This window comes from Cavia porcellus, unplaced genomic scaffold, assembly GCF_034190915.1.
Source record: "Cavia porcellus strain 051 isolate PalLab524CR breed Dunkin Hartley unplaced genomic scaffold, mCavPor4.1 scaffold_24, whole genome shotgun sequence".
Classification (NCBI taxonomy): Eukaryota; Metazoa; Chordata; class Mammalia; order Rodentia; family Caviidae; genus Cavia; species Cavia porcellus.
The window spans coordinates 41474425-41496379 of record NW_026947507.1 but is presented as its reverse complement, the minus strand read 5'-3'; the positions used below and the strand labels follow the sequence as shown (position 1 = coordinate 41496379).

The 21955-nt window shown below is 54.5% G+C and overlaps 1 protein-coding gene across 2 annotated transcripts; it reads right to left on the bottom strand.

Annotated features, from left to right (window-relative positions):
- Positions 1 to 2949: 2949 nt before the first annotated feature.
- Ctsb (cathepsin B) lies at positions 2950 to 21572 on the bottom strand. Of its 2 annotated transcripts, XM_003479383.5 has the most exons (10): positions 21417 to 21572; positions 11124 to 11273; positions 10536 to 10621; positions 9845 to 9959; positions 8784 to 8902; positions 6676 to 6761; positions 6351 to 6497; positions 5917 to 6033; positions 4176 to 4304; positions 2950 to 3782 (listed from the first exon to the last, which is right to left on the bottom strand). In XM_003479383.5, exons 2-10 carry the CDS (start codon positions 11247 to 11249, stop codon positions 3685 to 3687), a joined length of 1023 nt encoding a protein of 340 aa, XP_003479431.1. In that variant the 5' UTR covers positions 11250 to 11273; positions 21417 to 21572; the 3' UTR covers positions 2950 to 3684. The 2 variants fall into 2 exon arrangements, with proteins under 2 accessions (XP_003479431.1, XP_023417221.1); XM_023561453.2 differs by lacking the exons at positions 8784 to 8902; positions 10536 to 10621; positions 11124 to 11273; positions 21417 to 21572 and having other exon boundaries at positions 9845 to 9918.
- Positions 21573 to 21955: the final 383 nt, after the last annotated feature.

Sequence of the window (21955 nt, the reverse complement as noted above, 5' to 3'; positions counted from 1 at the left end):
AGTTTGCACTTGGATGTGGGGGCTGGGCTGGCCTGACCTTGTCAGTTGCATCTCAGGAGCAGAAGCACCTGGGGCTTAGTACTAATCCCTTCCCAGCCTCTGCACCTTGTCACCCCCACCAGGCCCGCCTTTTCAGAGCCACCCTGGGGACCCAGCTGACACATGGCCTCGAGGGACCCTCAAGTCAGGGCCAGCCACAGCAGCATGTGCACTGTTGGTGGCTGCAGCACTCAGGTTTCTGGAGGTACACATGGAAACACAAGCACTGTTTGTAATCCTGGGGACAATTGACAGTCCACCTGAGGCACAGCCTTGGACAGGCTCCCCACCACCGTCACCATGCTGGAGCCAGACAAGGTAGACCTGCCCAGGAGCACTGCTGGCTGAGTTGGGCTTGTTTTCCTGGTACTTTAAACATCGACCATAACTTGGGGTTTCAAAGGCGGTTGTTAAGAAACTGGTGTGGACTTGGATCCATTCTATATCATGTGGGAGAAGGGATATGTGGTAAAAAGCCTGCTCTTGGGATACACAGCCGCCTCCAGAGCTGCACTGAGGACTGCCCCGGGGATTAGGGGCCTCTCCATGCCCCTTCCAGCCACACCTATACTGAGCACAAGGTTCCAGCACTCAAGTCTTACTTCTGTCCTGTCTGTCCTCACTGCCTGCTTCGCCAGGTAAAACAGGATGCCCAGTGTGTTAAGTTTCTGAGACAAAAAAAGCGGACACCTAAGGTTAGAGGAGGAAGGGTTTATTGTAGCTCAGTCAGGAGAGGCTTCAGTCCATAGCTAGCTGTCTCCAAAACGGGCAGCGTAGCAGAAATCAGCAAAGCAGCAAATGACGGCCGCCCTCTTTCAGTCCGCTGTATTCTAGCCAGGCCTCACACCCATAGGGCAGGTGGCACGCACCCTTAATCGCAGCATCACACACCCAGGCGCAGCCACCTCTGAAAAGCCCACCTGTGGCCTCACGAGGCTTTGGGCGGACATCTAGATACAGCACCAACACCATTAAATTTGAATTCTAGAAAAATCACATCCCAAATAGAAACTCATAGTTCACCTGAGATTCAGACCTCACTGGACACTGTGTACTTCTGTCTGCTAAGCCTCACCATCCTTCCCTGCTGCCCACTTGGATGTGACTGCTCAGGCACCTCCTGTGTGGTCTACATGCATCTGACTTCGCAGAGGTACGCAGCACAGGGGAAGAACCTGGGGTGGGGACACATGGCAAGCCAGGTAACCTTTCCCCCAGGTGAAGCCCATTCCTACCCAACTGAGCCACTTCCTGAGGCCCCGGGCCAGTGGAGAGGGGTGCTAACTCTTGAAGCATTGGAAAGAAGCTCTAACACTGGGTTCTCAAACCTCACCCAACTGTCAGAACAGACTGGACTCATCTGGAGACCGCTCCTCAAAGGCCTTGGCCCTGAACCTCCTTTTTTGTTGGCTTCACTAGGAAGCCCAAGCCGGACTCAAACTTGCAGTCTTCCTGCTTCACCCTCACACACTCGGACTTCAGGCATGTGCCACCCCTGGTCTGCTCCTCAAACTTCAATGTACCTAGGAATTGGTGGCTTTTCTTGGGTTGGAATGTCACTTCAGGTCTAGCATTCTCTCCTAACACTGTCCTCTCCTAACAGGCTCCCAGGTGACACTCACTGCTGGCCTGAGGACCAGCAGTGGAGTAGCAAGCGTCTTCAGACTCAGAAGCATCTGAAAAATGGAAAAGAACCACATGTGGTTGCTCACCTCTGGTCCTGGCTACTTGGGGACTGAAGCAGGACCGTAAGTTGGAGGCCAGCCTGGACAACTGAGCAAGACCTTGTCTCAAAATAGAGAAGGGCTGGGCTGGGGCTCAATGGCAGAGCACCTAGCTCACATATGCAAGGGCCAGACCTGAAGGACAGGAAAGGAGAAATGCAGAGCGGCTACATGGGAACCACCTTGAAGAACACCTTTCCCCGACTGAGCATGGCAATGGCATGGACTCCCTGCTCACCCGCTCACACTCCCAACAGGACAGGAGGGGACACTGAACTTAATGCTGGGCTTAAGGAACAAGGGACCTGGCAACCTAGGAAGATCCAGTCTCAAAAAAAATAACATGTGACTCAGTGTGAACGGCCTGGGTTCAACCCCAGTACTGGGGAATAAAGTACTGCAAGCATCCTGCTTTTTTCCTGCAATGTTCACTTGGTTTGCAGTGCTGGGGACTGAACATAGTAGTACAGTACCACTGAGCTGCCCCCAGCCCTTGCTAAGTAGTTAAGCACTTACTGGAGACTGGCATGGTGGCATGTGCCTGTAAACCCAGCACTTGAGAGGCTGAGGCAGGACTGCCTTCAGTTCAAGGCCAGCCTGGACTACAGTGAGACCTTGTCCAAAAAAAAAAAAAAAAAAAAAAAAAACCCACCACCCAGAGCTTACAGAATGGATGCAGCTTCTGATCCCTAACTTTGTGGGAGACACACAACCCTGGCCTCTGGAAGAGCCAGCTCAGCCAGGGAAGGGAAGTAACAGGTACCCGCAGGCCAGGGGCTGAATACTGACGCAGTTTCCTGTTCCAAGAACTGGGGCAGTAATGCTGGCCCAGCCATGGGGGCTCTCTGCATACTGTGCACAGGGCCCCCAGCCCCCAGACATGGGGCCAGAGGGTGGCAGCCTGGGTGGGTAGGATCTGAACGCCACTTCTTGGGCCTCCTAAGTACACGCCTCGACAGACGGCTGCTGGCTTAAAGACTGCACGCAGCTGCATCCCATGTCTCTGAACAAGGCAAGCTTGTCAGCTTGGGAACAGCTCTGGGGGTGGCTTTAGAGGCGGGTAAAGGAGGAAACCAGAAAAAAGCTGCACGCTGCAGCTGGAAAGCCCAGCTGGCCAGTAAGCAGTCGGCATGAGGCTGAGGCCATGGATGCCAGTGAACCCCAGGTGCATCAGAAGAGACTGAGCGGAGGGGAGACCTTTTATTGGCACAGTTGTTCCTGGTTAGATCGACAGAGTGAAGCACTGATTTTTTTTAAGGAAGATACAAGCTGCTTTCTCCCACACCAGTCTCACGTGGAGTGGAACTCAGCAGGGCAGCCAGTTAGGCCCAAGAGGCGCGGTGAGCCCATGATTAGGAGCGGCCCCTGCAACGAGCGCAGCCGCTGCACTGGCTTGCACACATGATCACCTGAGGTGCACGGAAAAGAAACCATTAAAAGGAGCAGCGAAGGCCAAAACCAACTGGAGAGGACTGCTACACCTGCGGCATGCATGTGTCTGCCAGGGGAGGTGACTTTCTCCAGAGGCTGCCACCACCCGGCTCTGCGCCTGGGGTGGACTTGCTTGGAGGGACACCTGGCGGGGCTCCGTCCTCTCAGAGCCCCTGAGCTGGGATCCTCTGGAGGTCTTGCCTTGAAGCTGTTGACATCAGATGCTGGAGGAGCTGGGGGTGAGCAGGTGGGGCTGCAGCCAGAGCCGCGGCAGCAGGCACTGAGCCTACGGGGAGGATGCTGACTGCACTGGGACCATTGCCCACTGGCAGGCGGGGGACCTGGAGGGAGAAGTCTCCGAAGACAGCTGTTTGGGGTGGTGTGAGCAGCCCTGGCCAGGAACTCTAGGCCCTGTCTAAAACCTTTTGTCTTTCGTGGATCCCAAGGACAGAAGACATCCTTGCCTGTCTCCCCTCAGGCCTGCAGCCCATCAGAACCTCCCCCAGTACTGATCGGTGCGCGGGATTCCGGCCACCACTTCTGACTCAATTCCGCAGTGATCCTCTCCTCTGAGGATCTTAAAGAAGCCTGGGGAAGAAAAGGAAAGTGAAGATACGGCCTGGGTTTGATCTGGCAGTACGTTTAGACTCACCTCAGGGCTGAGCAAGTCACCAAGCTCTGCCCCAGCAGTATGGGGCCTGTGGCCTTTTCCCATTTACCCACAGCAGGGTCACAGCGTCACAGGCGCCTGCACCAGTCCCACCATCCCTTCCCAATGCTGCTTCCAGGGCCCTTGGAACTGCCATGCATGGAAACGCACAGGGGCATTCTGGACGTACCCCATTGCCCTGTGGCTCTGGGAAACCCCAGGCCCCACATCTGCACACTTAGGTCATAGCTAAGCCTGGGGCCTATGGTGTGGGGCGGAGCCAAGGAGCCCTGCCCAGCTCCACGCTCAGCAGGAAGGAGGCTGCCACTCACCATTGTCACCCCAGTCGACATTCCAGGAGTTGCCCACCAGCCAGTAGGGGACACCGTTCTCCTTTCCCCAGCCCAGAATGCGGATGGCATGGCCTCCCAGCACCTCTCCAGCTACATGCTTGTACACTCCTGTGGGGAGGAAAGCAAGCTGCTTCAGACCAAACTCAGGCCACCCCACCCAGCAGCCCGGCGTACAGTGCCTGCCTGGCACAGATCCTGGGTTCTGTCCCTTGCACTGCAAAGTAAAAATTAAAAAACTAGAATGTCACTGCTTGTTATGGCTGACACACTGTGTCAACCTGAGAAGTTTAGAAGTTTAATTGAGAGACTCAGCAGGGAGGCAGGGTCCTTACTTTATAAATATCGTCATCACGTGCAGGAGAGTTTATGAGTGCTACACCTGCCCTGGAGCATGGGGGGGGGCAGCCTGGGTACAATGTAAGGAAGGAAAAGAGGCTTGTACTTTCCCCTTTTATTCTGGCTGCTACCTTGAAGTACTGCCCCAGTGCCATGGTACCCTGCCTTGCAGTCAGCTGATGATGAACTGAAACCTCCACAAACAGTGAACTAAATAAACCTTTCCTTACTTCATTTTGGGTGTCAGATGTTTTGTTCCAGAAAGAGAGAAAGGTAATATTGCTCCAGTAAAGGCTCCCGGGTTCCCAAGACACTGGAGCATAATCTATGTCTTTTTGTGCACTGCTAGGGTTGAACCCTGTGCCTCACGTGTGCTCTGCAAGCTGCCACTGAGCTATAGCCCCAACCCTCAAAACTCATGTTTGAAAGCCCAAACACTCAAAGGTATGTAGTACAAAAATGGAGCCCCCAACAAAACACACATTGTTGGTTGGCTTTAAAAAATAAAAGATCTAGGCCGGAGATTTAGCTCAGCAACATAAATGCCTGCCTGGTAAGCACAAGGTCAGTTGGTTCAATACCAGTACCAACAAAACAAAACAGTCTAATAAATGCTAATGTATGTAACTAATGCAACGCTAAATGACCAATAATCTATTTTCCATCCTGCAATTCCACGCAAGGGTTCATTTGTCAAAGGATTACATAGCTTGAAGAGTTTTAAACCACAGCTTTGAGAACCAATGCAGGGGGCAGTTACGAGAAGGACTGGTGAAGATGGTGCTGGCTGATGGGTAGACACTGGCCTTGGGCTCAGGGATTGATCACTTGGCTGCCCAGGAGGTGAGTAGTGGATCTGCAGGTGCATCTTGGGCACCATGGGTGGCCAGGCTGCAGTTCCAGGGTACAGCGCTTGCCCAGCATGCCTGAGGCTCCAACTTTCCCTCCCAGGACAGGGAAAGGCAAACAACAACTACTGTTCCCACAGCACTGTCCTTGCTCGGCCATCTTCCTTTGTCCTGTCCTTGTGTTCTAAGGGTTATGAGCACCAGCAGTGAGGATGGAAGTGAGAAGGAATTTCAAAGGAGCTCTGTAGACAAGGGTGGGGACTGTGTAGTTTCTGTCACTGTCATCCACAGCAAGGTCCTCTGTCTCATTTATCACCCATGGGTGAGGATGTGAGACCCTAGGGCTTTGCACCGTTATCCACGGATAGGGGACCCAGGTATGGGCAGAGTGGGCACAGCTGGTGGCACAGGTCCCACCAGGGGAAGCCTGGCAAGGAGGAACAAGAAAGCCGAACGGGGGAGGGGGGCATGGTATGCAGAGATGCAAGGAGCGCAGCCTCCGCCCTGCCCCAGGTCTCAGGGGCCACAGCACCCACCTGACTTGTAGGTCAAGAAGTCTGAGAACACGCTGAAGGCGGCCTCCACTGGGCCGTTTTTGTAGATCTCCGCCATGATCTCCTTCTCAGTACTGGGGACGCTGTAGGAACTGTAACCTGGGGAGGCCCGAGCAGGCGTGGTGAGGCACGGATGGAGGGAGGGCCTCCAGGGGACAGCTGAGTGTCGCCCCCACAAGGGAAAGGAGGGGCTTCCCTAGGTAAGGCATGCATGGGCCTGGGAGCAGGCAGTGACCCTGGGCAGATGCAGCAGACAGAGGCTGGGTGGCTCAGGATGTGAGCACAAAATGAGGGTTCTGCCCTTGGAGCTCTGAGGGGCCAAAGCTGGATTCGGGGTACAGCAGGCAGCTTGTGGGATGGGCACATTTCCTGCCCTCCCCGGGGGTTCCTGGTGTCCCCAGCCCAGCCCACCATACCATAGTACTTGTCCTCCTTGTAGGATGGGGAGTAGCCGGGCTCACAGGTCTTGCTGCACTTGGGGGTGTCGCCACCCTCCCCCGTGCACTTGGGCCGTGTGCCGTTCACATGGTGCTCGCAGGGAGGGATAGAGTAGGGCCTGCAGCCTGGGGCAGAGCAGATGGAAAGGTGGCTACCTCACACTGGCTGGCCACATCCTGCCCCATCTGTAGTCTTGAGCCCTGCCCTCTGCTTGCTTGAGGCCTTCCCTTTCTGATGGGAAAGCTGTGAGAGCTCCCCACTTAGGAAGCCACAGGGGCACCCAGGGCTGCAGGCCACACTCACCCACATGGGAGCCATACAGGCCACCAGAAACCAGGCCTTTTCTTGTCCAGTACTTCCATGCTTCAGTGGGATAGCCACCGTTACAGCTGAAAAACAGCACCAGTCACACTCATGAGCAGAGAAGCCCTAGCTCCCCCAGTCTGGCTTGGCTTCCAGGGCAGGCTGGGCCTACGCTGTGCTCATTGGATCAAACAGAGCCTAGACTGCCCCTGCCCAGCTAAGCCCTGCCCAGAGCCTCCCCTGGTAGTGGGCCCTCCTGCTTGTGTCTATGCCCAACGAGGCTGTACCCCTCCCTCAGCCTGCACCAGTGATTCTCGGCTACCATGAATCACAATCCAAGGTGCAGCATCCCACCTCCTTCTGCCATCAACCAGGGTCCAAAAACTGTATGGAAAATTGCAGTCCTGACTCCCGAGCTTTCAATTTCATGCTGTTCTGTGCTGGCGGGAAGGGGGATAAAAATCTCAGTCCTCAGGGGCTGGGGATTTAGCTCAGCGGCATAAGCGCCTGCCTTGCAAGCAGGCAGTCATGAGTTCGATCCCTGGTACCGATAAAAAAGGAAAAAGACAAAAAAAAACCAAAAAAATCTCAGTCCTCCTCCCTCCTACACTGCATGAGGGCCGACCGCCCCTCCCCACAGGGTCGCACGCACTGTGACCATTAGTGGCTGCACGTGGAGTCACTGCTAGGGGACCGCTCCCTGAGTTACTAATGGGCCCAGAGGGAGGCAGGGGTCGGGGGCACCAAATTAGCTGTGATTCACAGCCAGGATAAAGGCTTTTGACAGGATGGCCAGGATCTGACGTCAGAATGCAGCACAGAAGAAGCGAATGCTGGCTGCTGGCTGCGTGGCGCTGCCTTCCCTCTCGGTGGTGTTCTGTGAGCGGGTGTGTTTATTTTTTCCACACTTACTCTGCCACTTTTTTTATCTTGGGGAGGGGTCTCAATATGTAGTTCAGGTGAGCTCTGAACTATTATAGCCTAGGCTGGTGGTCCCCAGCACTGGAATCAAAGACATCCTCCTCCACGCCTGGCCTTGCAAAGCACTTCATTCTCCTTATTTAAAAAACTTTTGTACCTTTTATAAATGTAAACCTCCACGTCTTGGTTGTCTCACCCAATTCTGGCACAAGACTAACAATGCTGGCCACCTGTATATGCCAAGAGAAGCCGGACAGTGCTTCCCTTCCTTTAAAAAATTCTCAGGGAAAAATCCTCAAACCAGAAGTCATGGCCTCACTGGGAGTGACAGATGCTTAGTCCAGAACAAAACAGTAGAGCAAAATAGCACTAGATTTTTGTATACCACTTAAAAAAGCTGTGTCTCTAGGTCTGTCCCCAGGTCTTAGGGCAGGCAGGCACCCTGTGCATGAGGAGTGACCCTAAACTTAGGGGTTTCTGAGGCCACTGCTCAGGGTGGGGACAGGGTACTGTAACTCCCATGCTTTCCCATCTCAGCTAGCATGGAGCATACTCTCAGACCCTCGGCCAGACGCTGGCAACGTCAAGCTCCTGCGTTGCTTTTCTGCTTCTTTGAGATAGGGTCTTACCAGATGGCTCAGGCTGGTCTTGAACTCTGTGTAGCCCAGACTGGCTTTGAACTTTTAGCAGCTCTCCTGCCTCAGCCTCCTGAGTGCTGAGATTACAGGTGTGTGCCACTGTAGCTGGCTTATGAGTTAAGGGTTTAGTGTGATCCACTTAGGGCCTAACTATAGACAAGGCAACGGGTGCAAAAGAGGACATTTTTCCAGGAAGAAAAAGGAGTAAGTAAGGACAAAACTTAACTGGGAAACCAGGCATGAAAGGCATGCTGAAATTCCAGTACTCAGGAGGCTGAGGCAGGAAGATGGCCAAGAGTTGAGGCCAGCCTGGGATATGTAGTGAGTTCAAGGCTAGCTTGGAGTATCTAAGTGAGTCCTTCGCTCAACCCCTGGTGCAAAAGAGACCCCAAAAACCCAAGTGGCGCTCAGAAATGTACCCACCTTTTCTGAGCCAGGGCTTTATCAGAACTGGCCCTGCCCAGCTCTTCAGGGCCACCCTGGCTTTCCCAACAGCAGCCGCCACCCCAGACATGCCAGGCCTCCCTGCCTGGGATGGGTGAGACTCACCCCTCCCCACACAGGGGCCCACAGCAGCTGAGCAGGTCCTCGGCAGACACTTCCACATTGACGTGCCCATTGGTGTGGATACACAGCCGGTCTGACATGGCCTCTACGGCCCCAAACGCCTGCGGGGACAAAGATCACTGGCACAGGTCCCAGAATGCCCCTGTGTGGATGGCAGACCCTCTAGGTCCTGGCCCTTGGTGTCACATGAGGCCTCTAGGTTCATACTTGGCTTTAAAGGGACTAGATGCAGTCAGGGCTCCACTCATGTGTGGGCTTCAGAGTCGCCCAACGCAGAGGGGTGGTGAGGCAGTGTGGATGGAAGGACAGCTGAACCCTGCAGAGGCCAGGTGCAGCTCAGCAGCAGAGCAGCCACTGGCCTGGGTGTGGGCCTCAGCGTGGGGGTGGGGCTTCTTTGGATGTGTGCAGCAATGGCTGCACAAGCCTGTGACCACGTTCCCTGCCACTGATCTGTATGCATACACTTTACAGCTGTAATTGAGGCTGTTCAGGAGGCTGAGGCAAGAGGATCCCGGGTTGGGGCCAGCCTGGGCAACTTTTAGGTTTCCTGCCCAAAAATAATTGTAAAAAATGGGGTGGGACTGAATAGTAGAGGGATTCAATCTCCAGTATCATTTAGAAAGAGAGAGAGAAAAAGAGAGAGATGGTTGTATTTCCTGTAATATATATTTCAGTATAAATCAAAAACAAACATTAAGATGGGAAGAAAAAGCCAGGCACGATGGCCCATGCCTGTAATCCCAGCATTCAGGTGGGCTGAGGCAGGAGGATCCTTGCAAGTTTGAGACCTGCTTGGGCTAAAAGTGAGCTCAAGGACAGCCGAACCGCATAACAAAACCCTGTCTCAAAAAGACAGAAAGACACAGACTGAGCAGCAGCATTTCCTGACTGGAAGCAGCTACGTAGCCCTCATTGCACCTGACCCCTGTGCTGCCTCCTGACCACAAGGATCATTCTCATCACAGCCAATCGTGCTCAGAGGTGCCCACCCATCACTCCAGACCAGCTCTTAGCGCCTCAACCTCAGGGGCACAGGGTCTCACCCAGCAGGAACCACAGGAGCCCTGGTCTCTGATCTCTTTGATGGTTGGACAGTTGGGCCACTGCTCCCGGGCATCAAAGCTCTCAGGCAGATCCAGGTCCTCAGCAAACTGAACCCTGGAGGAAGCAAGGTCTCCTTATAGACTCACATCCTCAACTCAACTGTTCCCATGAAGGCCACTAGACTCTGAGCAGTGCACGTGCTGCTTGGCTAGGAGGAAGACGCCCTGAGACGCCAAGCCAGCATCAAGGGACCGAGGACCCAAAGCCCATTCCACTGCTCAGGGCGGCCCAGCACCCCACCAACTTCTCGAACTCACTGTGTGTGCCCTAGGCCAGGCCTCCTGATCCCCACCCCCCCACCTGTCCAGGTACCTCAGTTGCTTCTTAAATGGGCTAACATTTACTTTATGCTTTCTGATGTTCCTCTTACTGAAACATCTCTAAGCAAGGGGAGAAGAACTCATTCTATGGTCTCAGAAGCTCCTGGGCCTTCTGAGTCCATCCAGGCCTTGTGTGCCACGCCTGGACCTCACCCCACTCTGAGACTCCATGGACAGCAGTTCGGAAACATCAGGCTTGCGTACTGAGGCGGTCCTGCAGCTCTGGGGATGGTCTGCCCCCTCCCCTCCAGAGGTACCCAGGAGTTCCTGCTGCTCAAGGGGTACGGCAGGGCCTGGTACGGGCACTCACCTCTGGGGCAGCCTGGGCCCACCCAGGTAGGTGCCGCACAGTCTCTTCACGTAGCTGATGTCCACATTGTGAAAGTTGCGTCCAGCCTGGAACAGAGCCACACCCACAATGACTGTCACCCCCCCAACCAGGGCCTCCTCAGGGTGTGGGCAGATGAGCCCCCTCCCTGCGAATGGCCTATCCCAGGAAGGCTAGGGGTCCCACCAGGCTCAGACAAGGGTGACCCAAGGGCACAGCAGCGCAGATCTACCTGTGCTTGCTAAGAGGACCCCTCCCCCATCCAGCCCTGGACACGGCTCCTTCCTCAGGACTCACACCCTCACATACATGCACACACCATACCTCCAGAGTGGGCTTCCCAAGACCCACCCCATCCCATCCAAGCCCACCTCCTCCTCCACAGCTGTACTTGCACACTCATGCGTGCCCTCCCTCCCTCCCTGTCTCTCTCTCTCTCTCTCACACACACACACACAGAATGAATGATAGGCAGAAGTGGTATGATCCTGAATGTCATGGTCCAGGACAGACCATGTCCCTGGGGAGCTGGCAGCACAGCTGGAGCGAGGACACACAGATGTCACCCACCTGCCACGTTGTGTTCAGCTTATTGACATAGTTGACCAGCTCGTCAGACAGCGGGTGGAACCATGGTGCATTATAGGCGCTGGTCAGTGCCAACAGGAGGTAGAGAGAGGCCAAGGACTGCCACATCCTGAAGCTGGGCAGAGGACCCACCTGCCAAGGACAGCACAGGAAGCGTCAGGAAGGCTCCCCTCCACGTGCACGAGAGGCACACGGATTTGCTGGTCTCGACCTCACTATGTCACTATGTCACTCAGGCTGGACATGAACCACTGCGATCATCCTGCTTCAGCCTTCTGGGTGCTGGGATCACAGTGGTGGCGTCACGCCTGGGGCAGTGGTCACAGACACATCTCACTCACAAGGGATTTGTGTATTCAAACAGAGGCAGAGTTCCCGAGTGTGATGCTGGCTCATGTGCCATTTACTTTGCAGTCACTGTTTTATGATCACCCCAGAAGCCCCCTCCAGGCCTGAGGGCCAGAGCCAGGTAGAGATGCAAGCTACTGTTCTGTGACTCAGCCGAGCTATGGTCCCCTCCACTATTTTTTTGTTTTGTTTTGTTTCTTCTTCTTTTTTTTTCCCTCCACTATTTTTAAACTGCACGGATTTGTTGAATGCGGTGCTTGGGAGATTGTTCCTGAGTTGGTGGTAAGAGAGCAGAGCCACCTGCGGGACAGGGTCCCGAGGGAGGGGAGTGTGCTAGAAAAACAGTAAGACAAAGAATGTGCACAGCTGGGGGTGGTAGCATACATCTGTAATCCCAGCACTTGGGGGGCTGAGACAGGAGGATCACTGCCAGTCCTAGGCCAGCCTGGGCTATGGAGTGAGACCATATCAGAAAAAACAAAACTGAAACAAAACAAGACAAAAAGTGTTCACTGGCCCCTTATCCATCACACTCACATAAACATGTGGTGTGTGCCAGGTGGGGAGACAGGCAGAGCCAGCAGCTCCCTGAGACCCTCTGGTATTTCCAGTCTGCCCAGGGCTCTGCTTCAGGCTGCCTGGGGAGTAAACCCTGCCCCATGACGTGGACTGCAGGTCATGAGACCCACAGTTCCCAGCACACCCATGAGTCACCCTCTTGGGCAAGCAGCTAACAAAGAGCAGGAAGGGCTCCCAGGTGCCCTGCACGGAAGGAGCTTAGCAACAGCCAAGTCCACAGAGGCACAGGAGAGAACTCGCTGCAGGATTAAGTCTGAACAAGACAAAAGTTTATTAGTAAGCACAAATCCCTTTAGAGGAGCCTGTAATCCCAGCACATGGAGGCTGAGGCAGGAAGATACTGTGAGTAAAAGCCCAGCCTTGGCACCTTAGTAAGACCCTGTCTCAAGGAGGGGTGGGGTGGGGGATGACGATGACCTATAGCTCATTGCAAGCCCTATGTTCAATCCTCAATGCTGAAAGAACAAAGCAAAAACTGATACAGATATGGCCAGGCAGGCAGCTCAGCACTGAGTCAGTCCCCAGCAGCCCCCCAATTTTCTAAACTGGGGATGTGGTTCAGTAGTAGAGGCAGAGTACATGCTTAGGGTAAGGTTGTAGGTTCCATGTAAGCCAAAACAAATAATCATACTAGAAAAAATAACAGAAGATAGATTCAGTGACTGCAGAAAACTATAAATAGGTGTAAAACTGCTTAAATTCTGCTGGGTATGGTGGAACCTGTCTGTAAACCAAGCACCCTGGGAGACTGAGGCCTGAGGATTGCAAAAAAGAAAAAAGACCTGCAATCCTAGCACATGGGAGACTGAAGCAGGAAGACTGCTGTGAGTTTGAGGCCAGCCTGGACTCCATAGCGACACCGTCCCAGAAAGACAGAAAGTTCAACTGTAGGAAGGTGCAGACACAACCAAGGACACACACTAGGGATCTCTGCAGGGGCTGGCATGTGCGGTACTGGTGATGCCCTTCGACAGTGATGCCTGCAGTTCCCATATCAGCACCTGTCCCTTCGGCATTTCTCCCACAGCTGTGCTGGTCCTGAACGCGAAGACACAGGTACTCAAGCTAAGCACCCTTTACACGAAGGAAACATCCCACACCATCGCCCAGTGCCCCCGAGATGACTGGGTGATGGGGAGGCGGGGCTTGAGTGTTAAGCAAGGTGCCTGTAGCGAGCAGTTCCGTTGCTGCACGCAGATGTCAAGAAAGATCAGGAGCCTGGGGCTGTTGGGAACCGCTCTTGTTTTCCACTCAGCTGCGTGCACCTGCAAAGGCCACAGTGAGCGCCTGATCCTCAGCATGGGATGGCCAGGACCCACTTCCAGGGGCCTCATTTGTCCTCTGGCCCTTCGCCTCTCCTTGTCACCTGCACCGCCACCAAGATGCCGTCACTGTGGTGTGGCCCAGCCTAGGAGGCCCTCACTGGAGCCCAATGCAGGGGGCCTCCTAACCTTGGGCTTTTTGCCTCAAAACTGTGAGCTAAACAATCTTGCTTTTTTTTTTTTTTTTTTTTTTTAACATAAGGCACCAACCTTAGGAGTTCTGTTATGGAAACAGAACCCCTACCCCCACCCCCCTGTGGTACCGGCCATCGAACTCAGGACCTTGTGTTTGTAAGGCATGCACTTATGCCGCCCACCCCACCTCTTAAAACAAACTTTCTTGTACTTCCAGTATGTGTTTGTTTTTGGGAGAAGAGCAGCATTAAAAAGATCCTGAGCCCTCAAATTGATAAAAGATCATTTACAGCCAGGCATGGTGGTACACACCTGTAATACCAATTCTCAGGAGGCTGAGGCAGGGGAATTGCTATGAGCTTGAGGCCAGCCTGGAATACAAAGCGAATTCAAGGCCAGCCTGAACTACATGGTAAGACCCTGTCTCATAAAAACAAAAAAGAAAGAAAAAGATCATTTAAATGGACCCGAGTGAATTCCCGTCACATCTCCAGCCACCAGGAGCTTTCCAGCCTTGATACTTCCTGCTGACACACTCCGAGCCCCACTTCCACTGACATAGCGTGACCACGAAGCAGCCACCCACGGGGCCTGTAGGCTGTTGGACCGACATGCTTCTGGGAGAAAAGTGTAAGTCAGGTTCCTGTCTCACTCTGAAAACCTCCGATCCCCATTGCCAGCAGGTGGGCACCAATGTGCTGGTACCCACTAGGACCTGGGCTCTGCTGCTCCTGTGTGGGAAAACGGGAGTGTCCCTGAGCTCTGTGGGAAGCTTGGCACCTGCTATGATGTTAAATCCTAAGCCAAGAGCATCTGAAGGTTTCCATGGCAACTGGAGCTTTAAGCATTTCTTTAGTGCCTGTGGTAGCCAAGAGGGGCCCCTCTCCCAGGTGGTCCCTGGCTCTGGCAGACTGATCAGCTCTGAACTCCCAGGTTGGGAGCCAGCAGATTCGGTGCCAGCTCCATAGAATCTTACTTCCCCGCCTAGAAAACAGGGCTAAGGTGTGGGTGGCAGCAGGAGGCCCTGGCATAGGCTCTGATGTCACAGGTGCTGACAGTTCCCACCTGAGCAGGTCCCTTTTCACTCTTCCCCCACCTCTATGCCCGGGCTGGTGCCTGCAGTTCATGCCAAACACCCACTACAAGGAGTCGGAGTGAAATCCGCTTTTCCTCAGGAACCACTGCAGCTCACACCCCAAGGGCCTCCGCCTGAGATCCTGACACTGCTGAGGCCAACTGTCCCCTCCTGCAAGGGCAGGACACCCCTGAGGCCAGGCACATGGTGCCTACAGAACCCTTGAGGAGAAAGGACCCACTGCCTGTCAGCCAGGCAGTCACGGTTCTGCTCCTTCCCACTTTCTCTTCCCCTGGGTTAGGCAAACACTTCCCTTTATTTGCCAATTCTGTGATTTTTTCCTTGATTTCAAAAGATGAACACACAGTTATTTTGGCCAGGGATTTAGCTCAGTGGCACAGCACTGCCTGGCAAGCACGAGGGCCTGAGTTCCTTAAGCCCCTATTTTCGGGCCAGCCTCCCCTTCCAGGTGTGGGTGGCTGGAGGCCAGCTGAGGACAACTGGGCCTACTGCCACCCCAGCCCTTCCCGAGCTGATCTCTGGCTCTCCTCTTCCCTGCCTTTCCAGACCCACAGGCTCACAGCCCTGAGCAGGGACAGGGCCTGTCCGAGAGCCTTCGTATGAGGGAAACTGTTCCAGGAACACACTGATGCTATCCCGGTGCAGGTACAGTCCTCGGGACTCTGGCAGGAAAGGGATGATGGAGCAGTGGCCTTTGAAGTCACCTCCCACCCTGGAGAACGGGCTGGCCACCTGCAAGCTTGAGCAAGCCTCTCCTGTGCCAGGGCCCCAGGCAGACTGGTTCATAATGCATAGGGATGTAAGCAAAGAGGACACATATGCCTAAAATTCCCCACCAGGCCAGCTGCCATCTCCTGGTAAACGGGTTACCAGGTCCAACTCCCACAGTAGTCCTTGGTCCAATGTCCCTTCTCCTGCCCCAGAGCTGTGGCGCCTGTCAGGCCCTGCTACAGTGGCTTCTAGAGCACCCCCATTTTACTGACAGCCACCCAGAGCTGGGCAGGCTTGGCAACAAGCAGCACACTGGGCGGGGGAAGGTAGGATAGATAGAACAGAAGGGTGACGAGTAGGGGGGGCACAAGGCCACTTTCCCACTATCCTGCTCCACAGACAGTGTCTAGGCTACTCCTCAAGTTCTGACCCTGCAGTACCCCTACACCACGGGGCTGTGCATACCTTCAGCTCCCAACTTCCTGTGCCTGCCTGCCTGGGGAGATCTCCACAGTGGGCTGCCTACACTGGGGGTGGCGGGGCTGGGGATCCTCAATCTGAAGCTTAGCCCAGCATGGTCCGTCTCACTTTGTGTGTCTGCCCCTAATGGAATAGTGTGAGCAGACTCCTGGTTCAGCATGTTTATTTATATTCTTCCCCGAAAGAACACATGCTGACAGGTTCCGGAATTTTACAATACTAAAGATGCAAGATGTTGCATCTAAAATGCTTATAAATAGAAAGGACTATGTAAGAAGAAGTAGGGAGTGCGCACAGTTCTGTGCAGAGTGCTTGCCTGGCAAAAGGAGCCCTGGATTCCCCCCCAGAAACCACATCAAGCCCTTAGACAACTAGAAAGGGCCACCTCTGCCGCCTTCTCAGCAGGAAGTGGTTTCTGGGTCCCTGGAAGCCAGGACCACTGTGACCTACCCCTGGCATCTTCCAGGGACCAAGGAAGACTGACTGCATCACTCTGAGCTCTCTAAGGCATGGCCCACAGCAGCCAGGTCCAGCAGACCCGGCCACTCATGCTCCTTTCCCACGCCCACGCTGCCCACAGGCAGACACTGCTTATTAAGATCAGCCTCATGGCCCACACACAGAAGAAAATTACCACCTTGGACTCAGAACTGGGGACCCATAAAGGCCCTCAGCAGGTAAAAATGCTTTTTGTCGTCGATGGGAAACCACACTGCGTGGGTAGTCAACTTCTGAAAAGATGTGGAAGCTTCTGGTCACCAGCTCTGCTCCTTGGCTCTATGACTGACTGAGATGCTGACAACATAATGCCCTTTCCCAGGTCTGTTCCTGAAGTGGGAACCTCACAGCACTTCTAGAGCCTCCAGAGCCTCCAGTGTCTTCGAGGAGTAACCAAGGCCCTGCCTGCAGGAACATGCTTGCTACCTGCACTGCAGGGCAGACAGTACTTCCTAGGGGCTTGAGGCCTGGCAGACAAAAGGCAAGCGCAGTAAGGGTGGCCTCCCCAGCAAGGTCCCTTCTCTCCAGAGACAGCCACTCTTGGCCAGGATGGGGGAAGCAGGAGGGAAGTTCCTCAAGAAAGTGCTGCTCAGCCCCAGGGAAACCCCATCCACTACTGGAAACTGAGCACACAAAGGTTAAAGAATGCTATGAATGTCAAAATGAAAACATTGATTGTAATGAAGACACTGCTGGGAGTCCTCTTCAGAGCCTCCCCTTGTTTTGAGCACTCCTGTTCCATCATCCTGGCCACTTCCTGCAGCAGCTCTGAAGTCCCCTTCTTTTATGTGATACCGCTGCCAAACACTGTCCTAAGGAGACGGCTTCTAAAGACACCTGCTGGGGCTGGTCCTCGTGGGCGTGGGTGTAATCACAGTGTGTCACTGCTGGGTCTTCCCGGGGTCCAAAATGACCATGAAGAGTAAGCTCTGAACAGATTCGGGACATCAAGGCAGCCGTGATGGGGAAACTAAAGACACTCGGGAGAGCACTCCAGAGCTGCTGCAGGAAGTGGTGAGGATGGCTGGATGAGTGTAACTGAGATGAGGAGGGAGACTCACAGCCATGTGCCTCTCACTGTAACACATTTTTAAAATGAAATGAGCCTTTTGTCCAATCCCTCCTATGTGCTATGCAGTTAACACTCACTGTGCTTGGGTAATTACCTTCACTTCCCTAAGTATCTTAGTTTGGGCAAAAGACTGTGGGGCCAAGGTACTGTTAGTGCAAGGCCCCACGTGCCAAGGTAAGCAGGCTGGCACACCACCCACACACACACATCCCCCGCTCCAGGGCTTATGCAAGTCTGGAAGCTCCCTGACTCCCAAGCATGAGACATCCTGTCCAAGCCTCAGCCAGCAGGTCACAGGGTCATGGAGCACTGGCCCCACCCACTCCTGCAGTCCCAGGACACAGCACCTGATTCTCTCAGGCCTCTCCACTGCCTCGGTGGTATCAGTCATCATCTCCCACCATCCTAGCCAGCAGATAACCTTCAGCACACCGCAGAGCCACTGGCCTGGTCATGTTAGCAGTCAAGCACACCCAGCCACCCACAGCCTGAAGGAGACATCAAAGCTGCCAAAGACCCTTCAGTCCTGCACACAGCTTCTCTTATACTGCCACGGGAAACTGAGGTTTGAGTGAAGCTCGTGGGCAGGCCCTGCACAGGTGTGACTGAGCTGGAGGCGTACTGTAGATAAATCAACTCCAGCTGTGAAGACATACAACTGTCTGGGTGATTCATCATGCTACAAAACCTGGGTGATAGCTTTTTCATCTGTGTATCGTAAAGGTCAGACTTGGTCCCTAACCCTTACAGGCCTAAATTAAAAATTTGAAAGTAAAGCCAGGCATAGTGGCTGGTGCAGGAGGCTGAGGCAGGAGGACTACAAATTCAAGGCCAGTCTGGGCAACTTGGTGAGATCCTGTCTCCAAATAAAACATTTTATCTTAGTATTGTGGTGCTAGCCTAGCATGCCTTAGGTCTTGGGGTTTCATTCCCAGTACTGCAAAAACAAAACAAAACAAAATTAGAAAATATGACCTAACTGCAGAGAAGTTCAGGTACCTAAAGACTGAAGAGCTCAGCAAGTCCTAGCCATTTTACTAATACATTAAAACACCAAAAGCAGAAGCTGGACACAGGGATGCATCTCGGTAATCTGAACACTTTGGAGGAGCCAGGACTGCTGCAAATTGGAGATCAGGGTGGGTTCCATAGTGAGTTCAAGGCCAGTTTGAACTACACAGGCAGACCCCCAACCCAAACTAACCAACCAAACACCAAATGCAATCTGTGACCACCATTAGCAACAGGAAAAGCTTCCTTTATCAAGGCTCTGCCATGGCAGAGAATTAAACTTGAATTTTTAGCCATGCAAATTATAGCAGGAAATAACAGCATGGAAATTATGGCAGAAGCCAGGGATTTAGCTCAGCTGCACAAGCCCCTGCCTGGCAAGGGTGAGGTTGTGAGTTCCATCTCCGTACAAAAGATAAAAAGAAACCGTGGCAGAAACTAACACCTGCTACTGCTAGCCAGACATGGTGGCACATGTCTGTATCCCCAGCTGCTGGGGAAGCTGAGGCAGGAGAAGTGCAACTTTGTGAGACACTGACTCAAAAATTTAAAAAAGTTTAAGAGGGCCAGGAATGTAGCGCAGTGTGAAGGCCCCGGGTTCAAACCCCAGTGCTAGTGTCTGTTAAGATCTAGGGCTGGTAGCTATGAAGCCTCACCAGCTGGTGAGGGGCACAGCTGATGTGGTCACAAAAGAGCACTCTGAAACACTTAGCGGGGCAGAGACATGTAGCAGGTGCTTCTGCTTTTGCTTCTCCTTTTGCCCAGGAGAAACCCTTGTGGAACCTGGGAGCTGAAAAGGTTTTCACTGTCTCACTGTGAGCAGTAACAGAGGAGGGAGAGAGAAATAGCCTGACTTGACTGACACAGAACACTGACAATAAATGAACTGAGCTGGACAGGCTGTGCACGCCTATCATCCCAGAATGTGGGAGACTGAGGGAAGAGGACCCCAAATTTGATACTGGCCTGGGCTTCACAGCAAGTTCAGGGTCAGCCTGGTCACTGTGCGGAGACCCTATCTCAAAAGCCAACAGGGCTGAGGATATAGCTCAGTGGCACAGTGTCTGCCTGGCAAATGCAAGGTCATGAGTTTGATTCCTGGTACAAAAACAAAAAACATACAAAAAAAAAAAAAAAAAAGCTGGGTATGCTGGTACATGCCTATAACCCCAAGCCTTCTGGAAAGCTTGAGTCAGGAAGACTGCAAGTGCAAGTCCAGCTCTGGCAATTTAGCAAACCTTGTCTCAGAAAAATTAATGAAGGTCAACATCTTTAATCAGCATTGCTCACCGACAACACAGAACTTTCAAATACAAAACAAGCACGAGAGGACTGTGAGGCAACACAACCTCCCTGTGAAAGCTGAGGCACAGGTATGGGAGGTCAGCTGAAGAGAGAAGCAGAGACCAGGATTCCTGCTGTCCGTGGAGAACCCAGCGGGGCCTCGGATCTGCAAAGGGGGCTGCGAGCTGGAGCTAAGAGTGAGAGAGCTGCTTCAAATTGGGCTAGGTGCAGACTCAGTGGCAGACCACAGGCTGGGCATGCACAAGGCCCAGATTCCAACCCCAGCACCAAAATGCAAGACACACAGTGAGCTTTCATCTCTCTATCCCCTACTACCTTCTACCCAGGGCAGAACATACACCACCACTAGGGCTGGACCCACGTGGCCAACAGCCTTCACACTCTCTGCAGGGCCTGGCGAGTATGTGTGTCTGTGAGAGGTGACAGGCCCAGATATATGGGGACACACACACCTCCCAAAGAGGCATCTTACTGTCAGCCCTACCCCGGCCACACCAGGGGCAGGACGGGGCCTGATTCTGATCCTGTCCTTGCGGCTTGCTGGTGCATGCACGATCTCGGGCTCCCCCACACAAAAGATGCACTGCGAAAGAATGAAGTGGTGGAAACGAAAACTCCACCTCCCACAGTGTACCCCCACCTGCTTTATGATAGGTTTCCACAGCCCACGGTGGCAGACCAGCCCCGGCCCTGGCTCCTTCCCTCCGATTTCTGCCTGTATTATAGACGCCTCTGCCCACAGCCAGCCAGCCAGTCAGGTGTTGCAGCAGCCCACGCCCCACAGCCAGCCGGTCCGCAGGCTGCGTTTGGAGCCCACATCAAGAGGAGCCCTGGGCCGAGTGGGAGTCGTCAAGCACTCCGCAGTAGGGACCCACACCCTCCTACGGGTAGAACCTCGGCTCTGGACACAGGGTGGAAGACACTGTCCTCCCTACGCCCTCCAGTCTCTAGGTCAGCATGACCAGTCATGGGAAGCTGTTCTCCGCAGGAGGACAGGAGAGCGGAGGCCAGCCCAGCACTCCGGAGGCTGAGACAGGAGGCTCGCAGAAAGTCCAAAGCCAGCCTGAACTCATGGAGAGACCCAGTCTTAAAAGAACTGAAATAAAACAAAACAAAAACAAAGAGGAAAGTCTTCAGCTTGTAATACCCCGCAGGACTCTTCATTTGCTAAAATAAATGCGTGGCCCGCTCCGTTTTCTCCCCTTTTTGTTTTTTGGGTCCCGACAACAGTTCATGCTGGACCTGACCACCTAGCGACCCCGGCCTGAGGGCCCTGGCGCGGGCACCAGGGGACTGGTTTCCTCAGGACTCTGAAAGTTTTGGGGCCTCCCTCCCCGCAGGCCAGGGCTCCTGCCCTGCCGGGACGGCCGGGGAGCCCGGGCGAATGAACCTCTCGGCGCCGCCCGGAAAGGGTCACGCCCAGGCCGCGGGACCCGGGCCGCTCCGATCCCGGCTGACGTCCCGCCCGCAGCCCCGACCGCGCGCCAGGCCTCCGCTCCTGGCGCCCCCGAGCCACCTAGCCGTCCTGCTTCCCGGGAACGGGGTCCTGGTTGCTGGGGTGCTGCGGTCCCTGTAATGGACCGGGGTCGCGGCACCAGGCCGCCCGTGCAAACGTCGCGAGGAGAAAGCTGAAGCGAATATGAAAGGAGGCCAGAGCGAGACAGCGATCGAGATGTCCGGCGGCCCCGCTCCGCATCGCCCCTCGCCCTTGCACTCACCGAGCAGCGCCAGAGCCTGGGCCGTGGCCACGAGGGCGCAGGGCCGAACCGAGCTGAGCCCAAGGAAGCCGAACGAGCCCAGCTGCCGGCCGCCCTATTTACCCGCGAGGCCCCGCCCACTAACACGTGACTGGAGCAGGCCCAACCATGCGTGACCCCGCCCTGCACGTGACCCGACAGGCCCCGCCTGTCCATCATGTGATCGCGGGTGAGCCCCCACGTGACTGTGAGTGCGGCGGCCAGCGCCCAGGCTTCCCAGGTCTCGTCGTTGCTTCTGTAACCCCGCTCCCTTCCAGGCCGCTGTCCTGCGCGGGGCCGAGCCGACTCCGTCTCGCTGCGGACCCCTGTTGGTCTCGTGGCGTGAATGTTGTGAGGACTCATTTCAGGGATCAGCAGCGAGGCCCCCGACCCCCGCGCGTGTGGCGCACCAGAGGGAAGGCAGGATGGCTGCTGCTCGCCGCGGTGGTCACGGAAGCTAGGACCGGTACACGGCTGGCTCAGAGCCCAGGTCCACCTGCCGCACCCTTGCTCTCAGCAGG

Excerpts from the sequence above, each read along its gene's own strand:
- Ctsb (XM_003479383.5), bottom strand. The coding sequence starts at position 11,249 with ATGTGGCAGTCCTTGGCCTCTCTCTACCTCCTGTTGGCACTGACCAGC. Across the intron at positions 6,498-6,675 it reads CCTGTATGGCTCCCATGTGG|GCTGCAGGCCCTACTCTATC; the intron begins GTGAGTGTGGCC and ends GCTCTGCCCCAG. Across the intron at positions 3,783-4,175 it reads TGTCGACTGGGGTGACAATG|GCTTCTTTAAGATCCTCAGA; the intron begins GTGAGTGGCAGC and ends TTTCTTCCCCAG.